This window comes from Musca vetustissima, unplaced genomic scaffold (genome assembly GCF_032173495.1).
Source record: "Musca vetustissima isolate MV318-11 ecotype Yass unplaced genomic scaffold, APGP_CSIRO_Mvet_v1 utg10292, whole genome shotgun sequence".
Lineage (NCBI taxonomy): Eukaryota > Metazoa > Arthropoda > Insecta > Diptera > Muscidae > Musca > Musca vetustissima.
In genome coordinates, this window is record NW_026880106.1 from 81,502 (window position 1) to 101,236 (window position 19,735).

Genomic DNA, 19,735 nt, shown 5'->3' on the forward strand with positions numbered 1-19,735 from the left:
TCGGCTAGGAGATTAAGAGTCTCAGAACCTGAGTCCGTCCACACTCCATCTTGCTTCTTAATACTACCGATGGACTTCAGGTCCTTGGATAGTAGTTTTCGAAACCTAGCAGCGTCGTTGACCCCTTCTATCGACTCACAGAAATTTACCCATGACTTTTTCTTCGCGCGTTTTATCTCACTCTTGTATTTATTGAAACTAACTCTGTAGGAGTTCCAATCAGTGTCGAGTTTAGACTTATGCGCCCTGTTATACAGTCGTCTGGTCGCTTTCCTGAGCTCACCAAGTTCTTTGTTCCACCACACTGGCCGAGATTTCTTCCCAGGATGTGTGAGCGGACAGGATTCCTTATGGCAACATAAGAGAACGTCCGTTAGATTTTTCACGGCCCCGTTGAGTTCCACAGCTGTTCCTAAGTTTGTGTTAAGAGTCAGCTGGGAGTTCGTTAGCCCCGTGAATTTCTCCCAGTTTGTTCTCCTTGGATTCCGATAAAGCTGTTGTCTATCTCCGTCAAAAGAGTATTCGAAGAGAATCTTTAAATGATCCGAGAAGGAACATTCATCAGATACCCTCCAGTTCCTGATGACGGAGTCGTCTAGATTTGAGAGGGTTAAGTCAATGACCTCCTCTCTACCCCTAACTTTAAAAGTCGGATCACTACCCATATTACATATACGTAAATCATAGGATAAAATGAAATCAAAAACGGACTCACCTCGTATGTTTGTGTCCTTGCTACCCCATTGAAAATGGTGAGCATTTGCGTCGCATCCTAAGATAACATTGCAGGTGCTCGTCATTTCATCGAGCATCTTCCGTACACATGTGCCTGGTGGGTCCCTCTCCTCAAAGGGCATATAGACTGAGGAGAGCAGGGTGGCCTTCCCCGTCTTGTGCTCCAGCCTCACAGTGCACATGTCACCATTGCTGTAATTAGACAGAAAGATTAAATTTAAGCTCTTCCTACCTACTATGCATGTTCTCACCTTGTCCCCCGTGGACGTGGCGAAGATATCAAAGTTGGCATTCCTTAGTCCAGAAACCATATTTTTATAAATATATGGCTCCTGAACTAAGGCAATGTCCACTTCCGAGTTCGTGAGGGACAGGAGTAGTTCGGCGGCTGCGGCCTTGCAATGATGTAGATTGATCTGCATTATGCGCAGCCTATGCCGCTTCCCCACTCCTACTGAGTTTCGGTGGATGTGTTCAGTCGAAACCGAACCCATCCTGAACCGAAGTTCAGTTTCCCCTCACGCTCCCTGAGATACTTCTCCCCTGGTGGGTCAACCGCCACTCTCGCCACCATACCACCATCCTCGTTACAGGGAGTTAGATTGACCACAATCCAACTCGATGTAGTGAGGCTGGGGTTTTGTAGCGCCAGCATCTTCAGCAAGAGCTCCTTATCCACAGAAGGTGGGGGAACCCAGGCCGAAAGGATCCGTCTTGTCGGGATTTCTGCTAGGGAGACCGCTGCAAGGTTAGCTCCTTCCCAGAGCGCGCCAAAGCCACTAACGGTTTCCACAAGGAAATCCTTGGATTTTTTGTTTAAACAGTTAATGACTTTGGCGCCCTTCTGCATGAAGGCACTACCAAACTGTCGGTCCCCTTGGTCCGTCCCGCAGACGATAGCCGACCGAAGGGCTCCTTCAAACAGCAACCAATGACTCTCACTGATTCTACCCTGAGGATCAGCTTTGTCTATGATTGCCACAAGAAGGTCTTCATCGGTGGCTACCTTAGTTGGTCTTTCATACGGCTTACGTTGTTGACTACGAGCCTTGGAGGTCGCCTTTCCAGAGGAGGTTGAAGCCTTCTCCGTACTCGGTCGTTTCTCTGCAGTTTGTAGTCCAACACAAGCCGCATAAGAGGTAGATGGATATACCAGACGAGAAGTCATCGTCTTCTTGGGTGAGGGTTGAGGACCCTCCGAGGAGCGGATACGCTTCACAGATTTATTCTGTGGGGCGACATCTGCTCTCCCAGGAGACGATGGTTCCTTCGCTGGTTTTCCCTTCTTCCTTTTTCGACCACTATTGGATCCAGCCAGCGCCTTTGCCTCCCCCTTGTCGTTAGGCGCAGAATCGGGTTTTGAGACAGAGCCCTCTGCAGGTTGATCACCCTTATGGGTGACATTCTGTTTGGGGATACTCTCAGAAACCTTTTCCTGTGCTTTCTTACTCGGGTTCGGATCAGCACTGGGCTTCGGGTCAGAAATCGGCTTAGCACCTTTGTCAGAGACAGTGGGCTTCGCCGATTCTACTACTTTTGTGCGAGCTGTGTTATTTGGGAGGGAGATCTTGTCCATCTCGAGTTCACGATGGAGAGCGTGAGGGTAAATTCACTCGAATTTCCTCACAAATCTCATCTTACCCTTGATGAGGTGAACCTCCCTCTCCGAGATCAAATTCGTGTCTCGCCCCACGAATTTGCGAAGATACGAAACAGCACGTTTGTAGTGCTTCACATCCGTCACTTCTCGGGCCTTCCCAACCTTCGAGCCACTGTCCGTTTCCGGGGGATCAACAGATTCCCCATCGTCGGACATCACCTCTGTAGCGGATTGCCTCTGAAGTCTGTCGGCAGGTGCAGACACAGGACCTGTTGAAGACAGACTGGAGGTCGGTTGGACAATAGGGTCCACATTTCCTTCATTGCTGCTATGGCCATCCCCCTGTGTAGACTTGGCTGGGATCACCGTGGTGTCCAGCTCATCATCAGTTAGGGTAAGATTTAATAGCAGCTCCTCCGGAAGAGTGTCCCCACATTGCTCTTCCGGTACCAGTTTGTCTAGCTGGTCGAAGAGTTCCTTACTTTGTTCCTCTAGACTATCGCGGATAGCGCGTAGAGTCCCGTGTAGGTCGTCCCCTCCCAGAACTGCAGTCCTGTCAGCCAAGGACTGATTTTCATCAGTCTTGACATTATCGTTAGCCAAATGAATTGCCGGTTCGTCAACGTTTTGTTTTGGAATTGATGCACTTGTAGCAGATACGGCTGTAGGTGCCAAGGCATCCACACCTAGAACAGCCGGATCACAATCGCTTGATCTCGACGACACGTGGCTTGTGACCTCACCAACGATTGCCGCCGGTACTGGGTTATTAACTCCCTGCACCGTAACTTTATTCTTTTTACTACGTTTTCCCATCTTAGTTAATTTATTTAAGGGCACTACCCCGATCCATTTTGGTCCACGGGGGATCCGAAGATCCCCAGGGTTTCCACAAGGCACAGAGAGAAGTTGATCTAGGATACCTAGGTCAGTTTCTCTCTGCACATCATGGAGACCCCCTTCCCATCCGCCACCCGGGAAGACGCGCCTAGTAGGAGATTGACAACTCCCCTAGGAACCGTATATGTATGTGTTTGTTAAAACAAATATACAAATTTGTCATTAAAAAAATAATTTCCCAAATTGTAAACAAAGGTTTCTTCTTTGCAAGTGTGCGGAAGCTGAATATAATCTCGAACGTTCATTATCTTCTGGAAACTGGCACATAAATGTAAGACCTGAATAATTATTAATTTCATTTAATATTAATTAATTTTTTTTTGGAAGCAATTAAGACCTCAACCTACAACGACGTTCAACATCATAAAAATGAAGATATGAACATTCATGTTACTAATTTTTTTGTTATTCTCGGTGTTTTTATACATCTTTAAGGTCTTATAAAAGAGACGACAGCGTTTATACAATTGATGGAAGTGTTCATAAAAAAGAACTGGTGGCTTTCTTTCAAAGGATCTGAAGGACTAACTGAAGGTTTTGTTTATATACCAGATAAACGTATAAAGGTCTTTATAGAAGAATTTGCGATCTTCTATAGACCAGTTGAAGGCAGTTTTCTTATATACGATATTTAGCTCACTCACAAAAGGTCTTATTCTAGTGATGTTTACATATTTTGAAATGTTTTGTACATTCTCCTTAAACCAAATTACACTGTCTCAAACAATTGTCCATACCCCATACAGTTGAAAATATATTTCATTATAATTTAAAAAAAAATATGTTTTTTAACCATATCAATTGTTTACTTTTTTATACAAAATACAAACAAAAAAGTCCAAAAATAAATTCAAAAATTTGTCCGTACGGCACAATCTAATATAACGAGTCTTTCATTTTTGTTGTTTTTATGAAATCGGATCATTGTCTATAGAGAAATATAGATTTCTCTAATATAACGGATCATTAATTTTTGAAGTTGAGGTAAAATTAGACAATTGTCCAGACTTGTAAAGTGGTTTGTCTGAATAGTGCGTTTTAAGAATTTTTTAATATGAGTTCAAGTAATAAAAATCATACTAAGATTCCTATTGCCATCAAAGAATTGATTATTAAACTGCACAATGAAGGCAAAAGCTATCTTGACATCGCTAAAAATATTTCTAGGCCAAAATCATCGGTACAATATGTGATACAAAATTATAAAAAAAAAACAAGTTCACTCTTAATTGCCCCAGGAAGAGGAGAAGAAAAAACATCGCGTTGCAGTTAAAGCACATAAAAGCAACAGAGAAGCACGGTGGTGGCTCGGTGATGGTGTGGGGAGCAATGGCAGCTGGAGGTGTGGGAAATCTCGTGTTTGTGGAAACCACGATGGACAAATGTGGGTATTTGAATATTTTAAAAGAAAATTTAAAAGGTAGTGCCACTAATTTGGGTATTTGAATATATTAAAAGTAAATTTAAAAGCTAGCGCCACTAATTTGGGTTTACCAGACGATTATCGATTCCTGCACGATAACGACCCAAAGCACACTTCCATGGTTGTGCGAGAATGGTGCTCTACAACGTCAAGGAAGTGGTATTTCATCCTCCCCAGAGCCCAGATTTAAATCCCATAGAACATCTATTTTTTTAGAAAAAAATTGGGCAACATAAAATAACTAATAAGAAAATGCTGAAAGATGTTATCGTTGAAGAATAGCGGGCTATTTGTGCAGAAACCACAGAAAAACTGGCCTTATCGATGAAAAATTGCTTAAGAGACGTAATCGCTGCTAAAGGATACCACACTAAATATAAAGGACATCATACATCAATATAATACACATTTCATTAATACATATGTACATTTTTTTATAGAGTACGGACAATTTTTTGAGTTGATATATTGAGCTATTTTTAAGTTTTTTGTTCCCCAGAGCCCAGATTTAAATCCCATAGAACATCTATGGGGTATTTGAGAAAAAAAATTGGGCAACATAAAATAACTAATAAGAAAATGCTGAAAAATGTTATCGTTCAAGAATGGCGGACTATTTGTGCAGAAACCACAGAAAAACTGGCCTTATCGATGGAAAATTGCTTAAGAGACGTAATCGCTGCTAAAGGATACCACACTAAATATAAAGGACATCATACATCAATATAATACACATTTCATTAATACATATGTACATTTTTTTATAGAGTACGGACAATTTTTTGATTGATATATTGAGCTATTTTTAAGTTTTTTGTTCCCCAGAGCCCAGATTTAAATCCCATAGAACATCTATGGGGTATTTGAGAAAAAAAATTGGGCAACATAAAATAACTAATAAGAAAATGCTGAAAGATGTTATCGTTGAAGAATAGCGGGCTATTTGTGCAGAAACCACAGAAAAACTGGCCTTATCGATGAAAAATTGCTTAAGAGACGTAATCGCTGCTAAAGGATACCACACTAAATATAAAGGACATCATACATCAATATAATACACATTTCATTAATACATATGTAAATTTTTTATGGAGTACGGACAATTTTTTGAGTTGATATATTGAAGTATTTTTAAGTTTTTTTGTTCAAAATAAAAGTGAATCTTTTTTTTTAATTTACTATTAATTGGCATTTTTATAACTACTTGCTGGGCTTTATAAAAAAAATTTACGACATTTAACTTGGGTAAGTATTTTTCGAATTATAATGAAATATATTTTCAGTTGTATGGAGTACGGACAATTGTTTGAGACAGTGTATAGGGGAGACTGGGACACCTTCGGCACTTTTTTAGAGCTCTATATCTCTATATATAACAACTTTATGGCTGATATAAAAAAGTAGTATATAGTACCAAAAAGATATAAAAAAATAGTATTAGTTAAAAAATTTTACAGTTTTGTAAAAAACGTCAAATTCGCCGAATGTGCCCCAACCCGGGGTAGCTTCGGCATTTGATGGGGCACATTCGGCACCATAGTCATAGCCGGGTAATTGTCATCACTATCAGTCTGGTTGAAATTCTAATCCTCTAAAGGCTCTAATTGGTTTTAATACGCCACACAATGTTTGAATTATAGGGTTTTTATTTTCTAGCGGCGGGAGTTTACATCTCAAGGTCGCACACACCATCAGAAATAGGGGTTTTCTATCGCATTTTCGTCAATACAAGCACGTTTGATCTTATATATGCAATTTCGAGCCATATTAAAGGATTAGTTTCAAAAACATTTTAAGGAAATAATATTGAACAATCTGTATATGGCCGAATGTGCCCCACTTTAAAATGCCGAATGCACCCCGAATGTACTTTTTATAGTTTTTTTTAATTTTTTCGATCAGATTTGTGAAAAAATTATATTTTAAATATTTTTATAATAATACACATCGTAGTTAACCACTTTTTAATAATATTGTCTTAAACATTTTAAAAGCTTTATACACGAAATACTTACGAAATGGAATTGAAATATTACAGAAACATCTATAAAAATACAAAAAACCTATGTGTCTAAATAAGCTTATTAGCTAGAATTTTTTTAGTTTAATTTCTACTGCTGCTGCTAATACTACGACATTTGCCCTATTCTCTCTGTCAATAACATTTTGTCTGTCTTAAACATTTTAAAAGTTTTATACACGAAATACTTACAAAATGGAATTAAAATATTACAGAAACATCTATAAATATACAAAAACCTATGTATCTAAATAAGCTTATTAGCTTGAAATTTCAAACTTTGTGTCAGTTATTTATTTCGATATTTGATACCTATGTATCGAAACTAGTAATGTACGGTGAGAGCTTCATATCGAAAACGCGATTGCCGAAGGTGCCCCAGTCTCCCCTATATATAATGAGCAGCAAAAGTCATGGTACCCCATACAAATAAAAAAAAATATTCAGTTATTACTCAAAAAATAATTTACAAAATTTAAAACATTTATTTTTATTTTGTGTATTTACTCCTATACTACAACAATGGAATATAATATTTCATTTAGTTGTTCCAACAAACCATAAAAAAATCAAGATCGTCTCAACTCCAAATTTTTGCACAGCATAGGTCATGGTACACCTGGGCAGAGCTGATATTACACATCATTTATGGGATAAAATCGTTTAGTAAAATAGTTTCCACCGCTAGAAAATAAAACCCTATAATTCAAACATTGTGTGGCGTATTAAAACCAAATAGAGCCTTTAGTCTGCTTTTCCACAGGCAGATTTTTAATTGGCAAATTTTTTGTTTTCTCTTTTGAAATTTTCGCTTGCTTTTCCATTAGTCTGCTTTTCCACAGGCAGATTTTTATTTGGCAAATTTTTTGTTTTTTCTTTTGAAATTTTCGCTTGCTTTTCCATTAGCAAATTTTTCTTTGCCAAATTTGCGAATCAAAATACAAAAGAAAGAAAATAAAAGTCAAAAGTGTTTGCATTTTAAAGATTTTTTTAATATATTTTTTTTTATTTTTATATATTCTATTATATAAATTGCAAAAATTAAAAATGTTTTTTTTATCTTTGTTGTATTAGTTCGGCTGTAGGCTTTTTAAAAGTAAAAATCGTTTCTAATTTTGATTTTTAATGTTTATTGTTTCCAATATTTCTATTGGATTCTCCAATCATCCTCAGGGAACTACAATTACATATATTTTAACAGATTTTGAAACAACAATAACAATATGTAAATAAACTTACTTGAAGAAAGTTATGTTTTCTTTAAGTCAACGTTCTTACTTCAACTAAAGTCTACCAGATTTGTATTTGTTTACTGTGTGTCTATAGATTTGAGCGCAGTTGTCTGTGTCGGTTTTATAATTGAGTCGAGTGTCAAGTGGAGTGTTGATTATGTGCAACATCTCAAGAGTAAACCTTTTTTGATAATTACTTTCTTGAGTTAGAATTTTTATGTCATTAAAATCTGGGGTATGTCCTGTTTTTGTGCAGTGTGCTGCAAGGGCTGTTTTTTGCTCTATGGGTTTGTACAGAGCTTTTTGATCCGATTTATGTGCGGATATTCTTGTCTTTAATTTTGTCTTAGTAGTGCCAACATATACCTTTTGGCATACGTTGGACTTGTCTCCCTTACATTTAATGCAGTATACTACGTTGGATTTCTCCTCGTCTTGTATTTTACTTTTTAATTTGCTGAAAAGATTATTCAGCGTGTTTGTAGTTTTAAATGCCAGCTCAAATTTTGTGTTGTCGTAAATGTTAGAATGTTTTAATCTTTCTGAAAACCCACGTGTATATGTCATAGTTTTGTAAATTTTCTCGCTGTTGTCGCTTGTTTTCTTTGTCTTTTCTTTTCTTGCTCGTATCATGAGATTGTCAATAGTTTTGTCCGGAAAATCATTTTTCTTCAGGATCTTCTTAATTATATTAATGTTTTTGTTGTGATAGTCTGGATGGCTTATGTCTAAAACCCTATTTATGAAATTGGAGGCAGTGTTGATTATTGTTCTTCTCGGATGTCTAGATGTAAAGTTAATCAGTCGTCCCGACGCTGTAGGTTTCTGGTACCAGTCAACTTTGAGATGGGGTCCTTTTCGTATCACTAGTGAATCCAGGTATGGCAATTGGTTGTTGCTTTCAAGTTCCATAGTAAATTGTATTTGAGAGTTGAATGAGTTCAAGATGTCCAAATTATCCTTTATTTCGTCTTTTTTCATGACTGTAAAAATGTCGTCCACATATTTGGTCAAAATCTTTGGGGAACAACTCTAGTTTAGTAAAAACGATCAAATTTTTCTGAAATTTTTCCCAGAGGTAGGTGTTTTTACCCTAATTATGGGGATATCTTTTTTTCTTGGGGGACGTACCCGGTTACCCGGTTATTTGACCCGGAAGTTCGGGTACGGGTACCCGGTTATATCCGGTTCTACGGATCCGGTTAATATAATATGGGTATCATTTTAAAGGTTATAAAAATACCTTTCCATTGAGTGGTAATATGATGGGGTTATCTCAAACCATTTTGGGGATATAGTCAAAAAACTGGGTTTTGGTCCCCGATTTTTTTGAAAAACTCCCTAAAAGTCGAACTTGGGTCCATTATAGTCCCTCTCCAAACAGAACCCAAATGATAGACCACAATTTGCCCTTTCCAAAATGGTGCGATATGTGGCTGTATCTGTTGTGTATCAAAAGATATGGGCCTTAGAACCCTATAAAAACAAGGAAAATCTTTCTACATGACAGAATCTCCTTTTAAATAGCATGGGGTTTTTTGGGTGACCGGCCTTCGGCCGGGGATTTAAGACTTTCTCCTATGGACAGATACCAACACCGGCTACGCGAAAGAAATTCCTTCTAAATAGAATGTTTTTTGTGTAGCCGGCCTTCGGCCGAAAATTTAAGACTTTCTCCTATGGACAGATGCCAACACCGGCTACGCGACAGAATCTCTTGTTAAATAGAATATTTTTTTTTGGGTGACCGGCCTTCGGCCGGGGATTTAAAACTTTCTCCTATGGGCAGATGCCAACACCGGCTAACGCGGCAGAAAATCCTTCTAAATAGAATATTTTTTTGTGTAGCCGGCCTTCGGCCGGGGATTTAAGACTTTCTCCTATGGACAGATACCAACACCGGCTACGCGACAGAATCTCTTGTTAAATGGAATATTTTTTTGGGTGACCGGCCTTCGGCCGGGGATTTAAGACTTTCACCTATGGACAGATGCCAACACCGGCTAACGCGGCAGAAAATCCTTCTAAATAGAATATTTTTTGTGTAGCCGGCCTTCGGCCGGGGATTTAAGACTTTCTCCTATGGACAGATACCAACACCGGCTACGCGACAGAATTTTCTTGTTTTTGTAGGGTTCTAAGGCCCATATCTTTTGATCCACAACAGATACAGCCACATATCGCACCATTTTGGAAAGGGCAAATTGTGGTCTATCATTTGAGTTTGGGTTAGAGAGGTACTATAATGGGCCCAAGTTCGACTTTTAGGGAGTTTTTCAAAAAAATCGGGGACCAAAACCCAGTTTTTTGACTATATCTCCAAAATGGTTTGAGATAACCCCATCATATTACCACTCAATGGAAAGGTATTTTTATAACCTTTAAAATGATACCCATATTATATTAACCGGATCCGTAGAACCTGATATAACCGGGTACCCGTACCCGAACTTCCGGGTCAAATAACCGGGTAACCGGGTACGTCCCCCAAGAAAAAAAGATATCCCCATAATTAGGCTAAAAATACCTACCTCTGGAAAAATTTTCAGAAAAATCTGATCGTTTTTACTAAACTAGAGTTAAGCCATCTTTGGTTTTGTGTACATTCTCTGAATTGATGAGTCCAGCAATTTCTCCATAACTATGTCAGCTATGACAGGGGAGGCTGGAGAGCCCATAGGCATACCTTTATTTTGTTTAAATATTTTGTCTCATATATGAAATATCTTGTGTCCTTTATACATAGCGTCAGAATTTCCATGAACAATTCTTTTGTCATAGATGTATATGTTTTAATTGTATCCCACTTATCTTCTATGGTGTTGAGAGCAAAATTTACTGGTATGCTAGGGAAAAGTGATTAAAAATTAAATTTCACTTGCACAAATTAAAGCAACAGGTTTGTAAACAAAAGCCGGCTGTGTGTCAGTAAAGCGAATATATTCAAAAGGAAATGTCAACAAAATTGTTTTCAACGAACAGAGCAAAGCAGAATTTGCGTGTACGGCAAATTCTGAACAGGCAAATTTTTGTTTTTCTTCCTCGCACCCCTCTCGCCTACAAACTCAGTATTTGCCGAATAAAAATTTGCCTGTGGAAAAGCAGACTTAGAGGATTAGAATTTCAACCAGACTGATAGCGATGACATTCGGCGAATTTGTCTTTTTTACAAAACTGTAAAGCGGTGTACACACTATCATTTTTGAATGACACTCTTGCTGAAATATCGGTTTGCTTGCCAGTGTGGCCGTTAATTTCGCTCAGTCATCAGGCAACCCAAAAAATTTATGGTTGCGTGACATTCAGATGTTGGATGTTTTTTGGTTCGATAATGTGAACGTAAAAAACGACAGTCAGACAATAAATTTCAACAATAACATGGACTCCGAAAACGAATTTTTAAAATAAATTCATATGTTGATATGAAATGCAACGGTGTCTCTGGGACATAACCAGTCCAGAGTACATGTCACGCGGCATTAAAATGAAATCGTATGGAGAACTGCTACATAAATTGAAAAATTATAAAAAAATTGTACTGTGGACGACGTGAAAAAGAAAATCAACACAATTCGTTAGTCCTACAGAAGGGAACTCAAAAAAATAATGCAGTCTGAAACTTCTGGAGCGGACAATATTTACCAGGCGAAGATTTGGTGGTTTGAGTCGTGCAAGTTTCTCCAGAGCTATGAGAAACCAATCGATAGCATATCAACACTGAGGAGCTGGTTCAGGGACTACGTCTGCAGTGTGCCAAGAACAAGAAACATGCCAACAATGGATATCGCCTGGAGAAACAAATGCGCTACAGCCGTACCAAGAAAATGCCTTTGGAATTCACCGCTGCCGATCGCATCTACTTCGATAAGTCCATCAATTTGGCTGCCTGCATGAAGGAGAATTTCCAAGATGAACTTGAATCGTTGGACTTCAGAACCAAAGCCGAAGAGGGGCGCATGGAAATCAACAACATTATTGCAAATGTAACACGCAACGAAATCCCCGAAATGTTAAATCCTTGTGATGTTACCTCCGACAATCAAATGGTTTAGGCTAATGCTGCTTATTTCAAGGTTCAATGGTCGGATAAATTCTATTCCAAAGATACAAAACAGGAGATTTTCTATACCACCCCTTGCCAGTATTCTTTCGTACCCATGAGGCATAAACATGGAGAATTTGGAATTGGTACCGATTCTACGCAAATTGGGCATAAACAATCTGTTTGAGCATATCGCCAACTTGAGTGGCTTCTCCACGGAAACAAGCTTTATGTTTGCCAAAATCAAGGTTGATGAGGAGGGCAGTACTGCTGCAGCAGCCACAGTTGTTTTCAGTTTCCGTTCAGCACGTGCCGCCGAACCAACCAAATTCGAATGTAATCATCCATTTATGTTCCTGATCTATGATAATACCGCCAAGGCTGTACTCTTCACAGGCATTTATCGTGATCCCAAAACACAAAAGTAGACATGCAAGGAGATTCTTTCACATTTGTCTGCCCTAGGACTTTTTTACTCGTCTCGTTTTCATTCTATTTGTTTGTTTTTTCTTCTTCTTTTAATTTAATTTCTACTACTGCTGCTAATACTACGACATTTGCCCTATTCTCTCTGTCAATTGTTTTATTTATAAAAAATGAGGACGTGCTTAATTTTCGTTTTATAAGTTTTATTTTTTAATATTTTATTATTTATTGTTTTGTTTATAATAATTACTTTTGTTTTATTTAATTTGTTTTTCTGCTTATTTCGAATAAATTATAATAATAATAACAACAAAGACCGTTAGGGTAATTTATACAACAACAAAATGAAAAAAAGGAGGTAGATACATGGTTCTTTTTGAAAACATGCACAGAATCACTTTCTGAGTAGATTTATGCATGTCCGTCGTCTGTTGATGTTAAATTGTAAATTAAGTACGGGTCAGATTTATGATCCGAATGACAATTTTGAGCGAATTGCATTTAAGCTGATATATCAAAAAAAAAAAAATCGCCCATAAAAATCCACATAATGGTCAACAACAATCACACAATAAAATTGTGAGACCGAGATTTCATTAAGAAACCAATAAAATTCGAAGCCTATTTTTGATTATTATTATTAAAAATTCACATCCAATTTTTTATCATCCATTTTTATTAATATATTTCGGCGTCTTATTAGCACAATTTATAAATTTGAATGTCGGTTTGAAAAAAGGCGTGAATGATAATATGACTGCTACAAAAGCGGTGTACACACTATCAGTTTTGACTGTCAGCTTTTTTTATCGATTACTGACTGTCCAACAACCATAAATATTTTTGTGGTTGCCTGATGAATGACAAACATGTGAGGCCACACTATCAAACAAGCAAAATTTGGGCAAGAGTGCCATTCAAAAATGCTAGTGTGTACGCCGCAAAACAACACAACAAAACTGTAACAACCGATAAGTTATCGAAACTGTCACTCAAAAATGATTGTGTGTACGGCGCTTAAAATTTTTTAACTAATACTATTTTTTATATCTTTTTGGTACTATTTTTTATAATTAAAGTCAGAGGACAATAATCAGCCATAAAGTTGTTATATATGTTGAATAAGTACTGAGATATAGAGCTCTAAAAAAAGTGCCGAAGGTGCCCCAGTCTCCCCTATACACTGTCTCAAACAATTGTCCGTACCCCATACAACTAAAAATATATTTCATTATAATTCGAAAAATACTTACCCAATTTGAATGTAGTAAAATTTTTTTAAAAAGCCCAACAAGTAGTTATAAAAATGCCAATAGTAAATTAAAAAAAGATTCACTTTTATTTTGAACAAAAAAACTTAAAAATACTTCAATATATCAACTCAAAAAATTGTCCGTACTCCATAAAAAATTTACATATGTATTAATGAAATGTGTATTATATTGATGTATGATGTCCTTAATATTTAGTGTGGTATCCTTTAGCAGCGATTACGTCTCTTAAGCAATTTTCCATCGATAAGGCCAGTTTTTCTGTGGTTTCTGCACAAATAGTCCGCCATTCTTGAACGATAACATTTTTCAGCATTTTCTTATTAGTTATTTTATGTTGCCCAATTTTTTTTTCTAAAATACCCCATAGATGTTCTATGGGATTTAAATCTGGGCTCTGGGGAGGATGAGATACCACTTCCTTAACGTTATAGAGCAGCCATTCTCGCACAACCATGGAAGTGTGCTTTGGGTCGTTATCGTGCAGGAATCGATAATCGTCTGGTAAACCCAAATTAGTGGCGCTAGCTTTTAAATTTTCTTTTAAAATATTCAAATACCCACATTTGTCCATCGTGGTTTCCACAAACGCGAGATTTCCCACACCTCCAGCTGCTATTGCTTTAACTGCAACGCGGTGTTTTCACTTCGCCACACAAAACGTCTTCCATCCGACCCAAAAATATTAAATTTACTTTCATCAGTAAATATAACTGTTTTCCAGAAGTCGTCAGGCTTGTTTACATATTTTTTGACATAGTCCAAACGCTGTTTTATATTCTTTTTTGAAATAAAAAAATATTTTGGTTATCGTACAGAAAGTTCCGTACCGTTTGTGCACTTAGAGTAACGTTTTCATCTTTTTTAACATTTTTAGCTATTTCCACAGCACTTGTTTTTGGTTCCAGATTAACCATCCGGTCGATCTTTCTTCCCAGTCGAGCATCTATCATTTTTTACGACCTCTTCCTGGGGCAATTAAGAGTGAACTTGTTTTTCATAATTTTGTATCACATATTGTACCGATGATTTTGGCTTAGAAATATTTTTAACGATGTCAAGATAGCTTTTGCCTTCATTGTGCAGTTTAATAATCAATTCTTTGATGGCAATAGGAATCTTAGTATGATTTTTATTACTTGAACTCATATTAAAAAATTCTAAAAACGCACTATTCAGACAAACCACTTTATAAGACTGGACAATTGTCTAATTCTACCTCAAGTTCAAAAATTAATGATCCGTTATATTAGAGAAATCTATATTTCTCTATAGACAATGATCCGATTTCATAAAAACAACAAAAATGAAAGACCCGTTATATCAGATTGTGCCGTACGGACAAATTTTTGAGTTTATTTTTTTGACTTTTTGTTTGTATTTTATTTAAAAAAATAAACAATTGATGTAGTTAAAAAAATGATTCTACTCGAATAGGGAAACTATTTTTTAAATTATAATGAAATATATTTGCAACTGTATGGGGTACGGACAATTGTTTGAGACAGTGTAATTTGGTTTAAGGAGAATGTACAAAACATTTCAAAATATGTAAACATCACTAGAATAAGACCTTTTGTGAGTGAGCTAAATATCGTATATAAGAAAACTGCCTTCAACTGGTCTATAGAAGATCGCAAATTCTTCTATAACGTGGTATATAAACAGGCCACCAGTTCTTTTTTATGAACCCTTCCATCAATTTTATAAACGCAGTCGTTTCTTTTATAAGACCATCAAGATGTATAAAAACACTGAAAATAACAAAAAAAATAGAAACATGAATGTTCATATCTTCATTTTTATGCTGTTGAACGTCGTCGTATGTTGAGGTCTTAATTGCTTCAAAAAAATTAATTAATATTAAATAAAATTAATAATTATTCAGGTCTTACATTTATGTGCCAGTTTCCAGAAGAGAACGTTCGATATTATTTTCAGCTTCCACACATTTGCAAAGAAGAAACATTTGTTTACAATTTGGGAAATTATTTTTTTAAATGACAAATTTGTATATTTGTTTTAACATACACATACATATAAGGTTTCTCGAATCCTTTTTGACAATGAAGGGTTGTCAAAATAAAAAAAAAAAATTGGTCATATGTGAGCATGAGGTTACTTTATTTGTTGTACCATGTATACGAACATGAAATGACAATTTTTTAAAACTATTTTTATATAAAATAAAAAGGAAGTATTGATAATATACACTAAAAAAATGGTCTGTTCCCGTACTGCAAAAATCTACTACTTGCTACTACGATAACGAATTTTCCTTTCTGATATCGTCAAAATAAAAAAAAAAAATTGGTCATATGTGAAGAAATAGTAAAATCGAGTAGAATCTTGCAGTATCGAAGAAAATAGTAAAATCGAGTAGAATCTTGCAGTACGGGAATTGACCAATTGTAAAGAACTTCATTACAAAATAAAATTTATTATTTTATTTTATTAAATATTTTTTAAAGAAAAAATTTGCAATATGGAAATGAAACAATGGAAATTCTAAAACAAGATCATAGGAATTAAGGTTATTTGAAAATCATATTTTTGTATTCAGTTACAAAATTTTCAGATTTAACAAAAGATATTTTTAAAGCACAATTTTAAGAAGCTTTGATTGACTTTCTAATCTATCCATTGCCTTGGTGATTTGTATCTTTTAGTTCAGATTTTTCAAACGAAAAAGCGTTATGGATTTGATTTTTTTTTTCAATTTTTACCGGAAGGTTAATGTTTTGGGTCAATTGCAAAAGATGGCGTTGCAAGTTAAGATTATAGTACATGTTTGGGCCGTTTAGAAAAACAAAACATGCTCTAGGGTACATATATTATTTAAAAATAATTGCAATGTTTTTTGGGATTTCCTCGTGAAATGGTATAAACCCATGATTTGGAATTTCGATTTTCATGCAGTTAACTCTATTAATTTTTACTTATGTAGCCGGCCAAATATTCTAATTCACATTCTTGAAGGAGGCCAAGGTCTCCAAAGTTTTCATCTGCAATTTGAAATATTTCTATTTTGAAATCCAATTCGTCGACTACGGTATCTTCAATTACCCCACAAGCCGCATGATTATTATATTCAATGTCTTATTGCATTTTTGGTGAATCCTCTTCGGTGCTATATATGTCCTTCAAATATCCGTAGAGCATGTGGAGTGCATTGCTGGACATTATTATCCTCTTTTGGAAAAACTCATTTGATTTTTTGTTGGAGAATATGGGTTGAGTCATGGTACAATTATTCAGGTGGCTTGTTATCCACAAGCCATTTAAAGATGAATTTTACAACACTGGTATTTGTAAAATGTTACAAATATGTCAAATAAACCGAACGACTTGTTGCATTTGTTTTTATTTATTCTGAGTTTATAGCCCACAATGTAGAGGCGTATTTTCTCTTTGACCATACCTTGTATAATTGTACCATGGGTTGAGCCATTAATTTTATTTCAAATTCACAATTCAAATGAAAATTTAAATGAACACTCATATGTATACACTTTTTACATGTACATACAATTGTCACAACGTTTTGGCAATGAAGGGTTGTCAAAATAAACCAAAATTTAATCATATGTGAGCATTAGATTACCTTCTTTATTGTATCATGGTGTAGCTATTTTCTCCGCTTTCGTATTATCGAGATTTAATTTTCTAATTATGTAACCAGATAAATACTCCAGACTCAACTTGCATACTTCCAATATTATCAATAAATTTTGTCCATCATATTCAATGTCTTCCTCTTCCTGAAGTATTTCGGTATCTTCATATTTCGGTATCTTCATGTTGCATTTGTTTTTATTTATTCTGAGTTTATAGCCCACAAGGTAGAGGCGTATTTTCTCTTTGATGACCATACCTTGTATAATTGTACCATGGGTTGAGCCATTAATTTTATTTCAAATTCACAATTCAAATGAAAATTTAAATGAACACTCATATGTATACACTTTTTTACATGTACATACAATTGTCACAACGTTTTGGCAATGAAGGGTTGTCAAAATAAACCAAAATTTAATCATATGTGAGCATTAGATTACCTTCTTTATTGTATCATGGTGTAGCTATTTTCTCCGCTTTCGTATTCATCGAGATTTAATTTTCTAATTATGTAACCAGATAAATACTCCAGACTCAACTTGCATACTTCCAATATTATCAATAAATTTTGTTCATCATATTCAATGTCTTCCTCTTCCTGAAGTATTTCGGTATCTTCATATTCAAAATACATTTCTTTAGAGCACGTTGGAACGTTTCATTTGTCAATAGAGACAGATTCGACGTTCCCAGACTCTCATAAAATTTTTGTATTTATATTATATATATATTTTCGAAGCCGAAGCCGGTGTTCGTTCAAGCCCCCTTGCTTCTAAGAGCTCCAAATAAATGTTCCCGCACATCGATCAGTTAATTTGTAATTCATAGTTTGTTGACATATTTGTATAACATCATTAATGCGTTTGAAGTTAAAACAATGTCTTTTTGGAATGGTTCCAAAAATGTCTTATTGTGGACTATTGGAGTAGACATGATTATGATCATAGACAGTAATATTTGGTCTGGTTCTTTCAAAATAATTCCATAAGGTACCTAAAAACATTGAAATATTAATTATATTCAAAAAAATCCAACCAATATAAGATTTTATTTGTTCTACACTCAAGCAAAAAAAAAGCAATACACATTTTACTAAGAGGATCTCTCGGTTGATAGTGTCTACTAGATCGGACAGGGCCATTTATTCTAATAGAAGAAATTAGGATATCCGAAAATATTACAATTTAATATTTTTAGTACCATCATAGTATTCAACATAATACGTCTACTTTCAATGTAGGCAAACGAATTAATTTTAACCTGCTAGTATAATATGGCAACACAAAACTACTATTCCAATGTAATCCTCTCAGTGCAAAAAGTAAAAATTGTTTCTGCACGGATTCGATTTTATCAGAATATATTGCATATTGGGGATCCCATACAACAGAACCATATTCTAAATTAGGTCTAACAAGAGACGTAAATAGTTGTTTCGTTATACAGAATTTTTCGGTTAATTGCACATCAAAATTTGGACACATTTTTGTTCAATTAAGCGAAGAACCAATTATCCGATCCCGCTTAATTGAGTAGTTTGTTCAATTACAGTAATCACGTATAATTGAGACTACTAATGATTTAAAAATATCCAATATCGAAGAAAATAGTAATGGTGTTTTTACACGATATGTATTTTACATATGTGCTGTCACTTATTTCATCCATATGTAATTCCTTATGTGTGTGAAAATTAGCGGCGTACACAAAACATTAATTTTTGTGTCCAAATCGGCATATGTATTTTACATATGACATAACCGATAAACAAAAAAATCACTTTAATTTTTTCTTAAATCAACATCTTTTTTTATTAAACACCTACAAACGAAATACAGTATTTTTCGGTTAATTGAACCTACGGTTAATTGGTTTCCACGCTTAATTGAACCACATGATGGGTCAAAAATATTGCATTTCAAAGTAAGCGGGTTCGGATAATTGGTTCCTCGGTTAATTGAACAAAAATTTGTGCAAATTTTGATGTGCAATTAACCGAAAAATACTGTAATAATTTGTAATTGTTGCCTTTTCATCCTTTTCTTTGACTTGCAATTGAAATATTTTCTTCCAACAATGTGTTTCAATCAAACAGCTGATTTCCTTATGTTTCACATACGAAAATAGAGCGCGTCCTATTCGGAAAAAAATACATATGTAATTGCATATCGTTTTGACACATTGAAATTTCCGTATGTTTCACATGACGAGTTCGATTTCCATATGCAAAAAAGTGACAGCACATATGTAAAATACATATCGTGTAAAAACACCATAAAATCGAGTAGATTCTTGCAGTACGGGAACAGACCAATAGTAATGTCTTATCGAAGAAGAATTTCTAGAAAAACACATATGTTTACATTTATTTAAATTCATGTCAATATAATTTATGCTGCACCATTGAAATATGCTATTTAACACTAGAACGCCGAAGGCGGTCATTTTGACCGCTTTCCAATTTCAAG

General features: G+C 35.6%; 1 protein-coding gene across 1 annotated transcript; it reads left to right on the forward strand.

Moving 5' to 3' along the window:
• Window positions 1-3,283: 3,283 nt before the first annotated feature.
• Window positions 3,284-12,380, forward strand: LOC133325486 (serine protease inhibitor 88Ea-like). The gene is made up of 3 exons (XM_061534229.1): window positions 3,284-3,361; window positions 11,618-11,956; window positions 12,087-12,380. The coding sequence occupies exons 1-3, from the start codon at window positions 3,284-3,286 to the stop codon at window positions 12,378-12,380; spliced, it is 711 nt and encodes a 236-aa protein (XP_061390213.1).
• The last annotated feature ends 7,355 nt before the right edge of the window (window positions 12,381-19,735 follow it).

Coding starts and splice junctions, on each gene's coding strand:
- LOC133325486 (XM_061534229.1), top strand. CDS start 3,284: ATGGAGACCCCCTTCCCATCCGCCACCCGGGAAGACGCGCCTAGTAGG. Junction 3,362..11,617: donor CTCCCCTAGGAACCGTATAT/GTATGTGTTTGT, acceptor ACCAATCGATAG/CATATCAACACTGAGGAGCT. Junction 11,957..12,086: donor TTACCTCCGACAATCAAATG/GTTTAGGCTAAT, acceptor ATAAACATGGAG/AATTTGGAATTGGTACCGAT.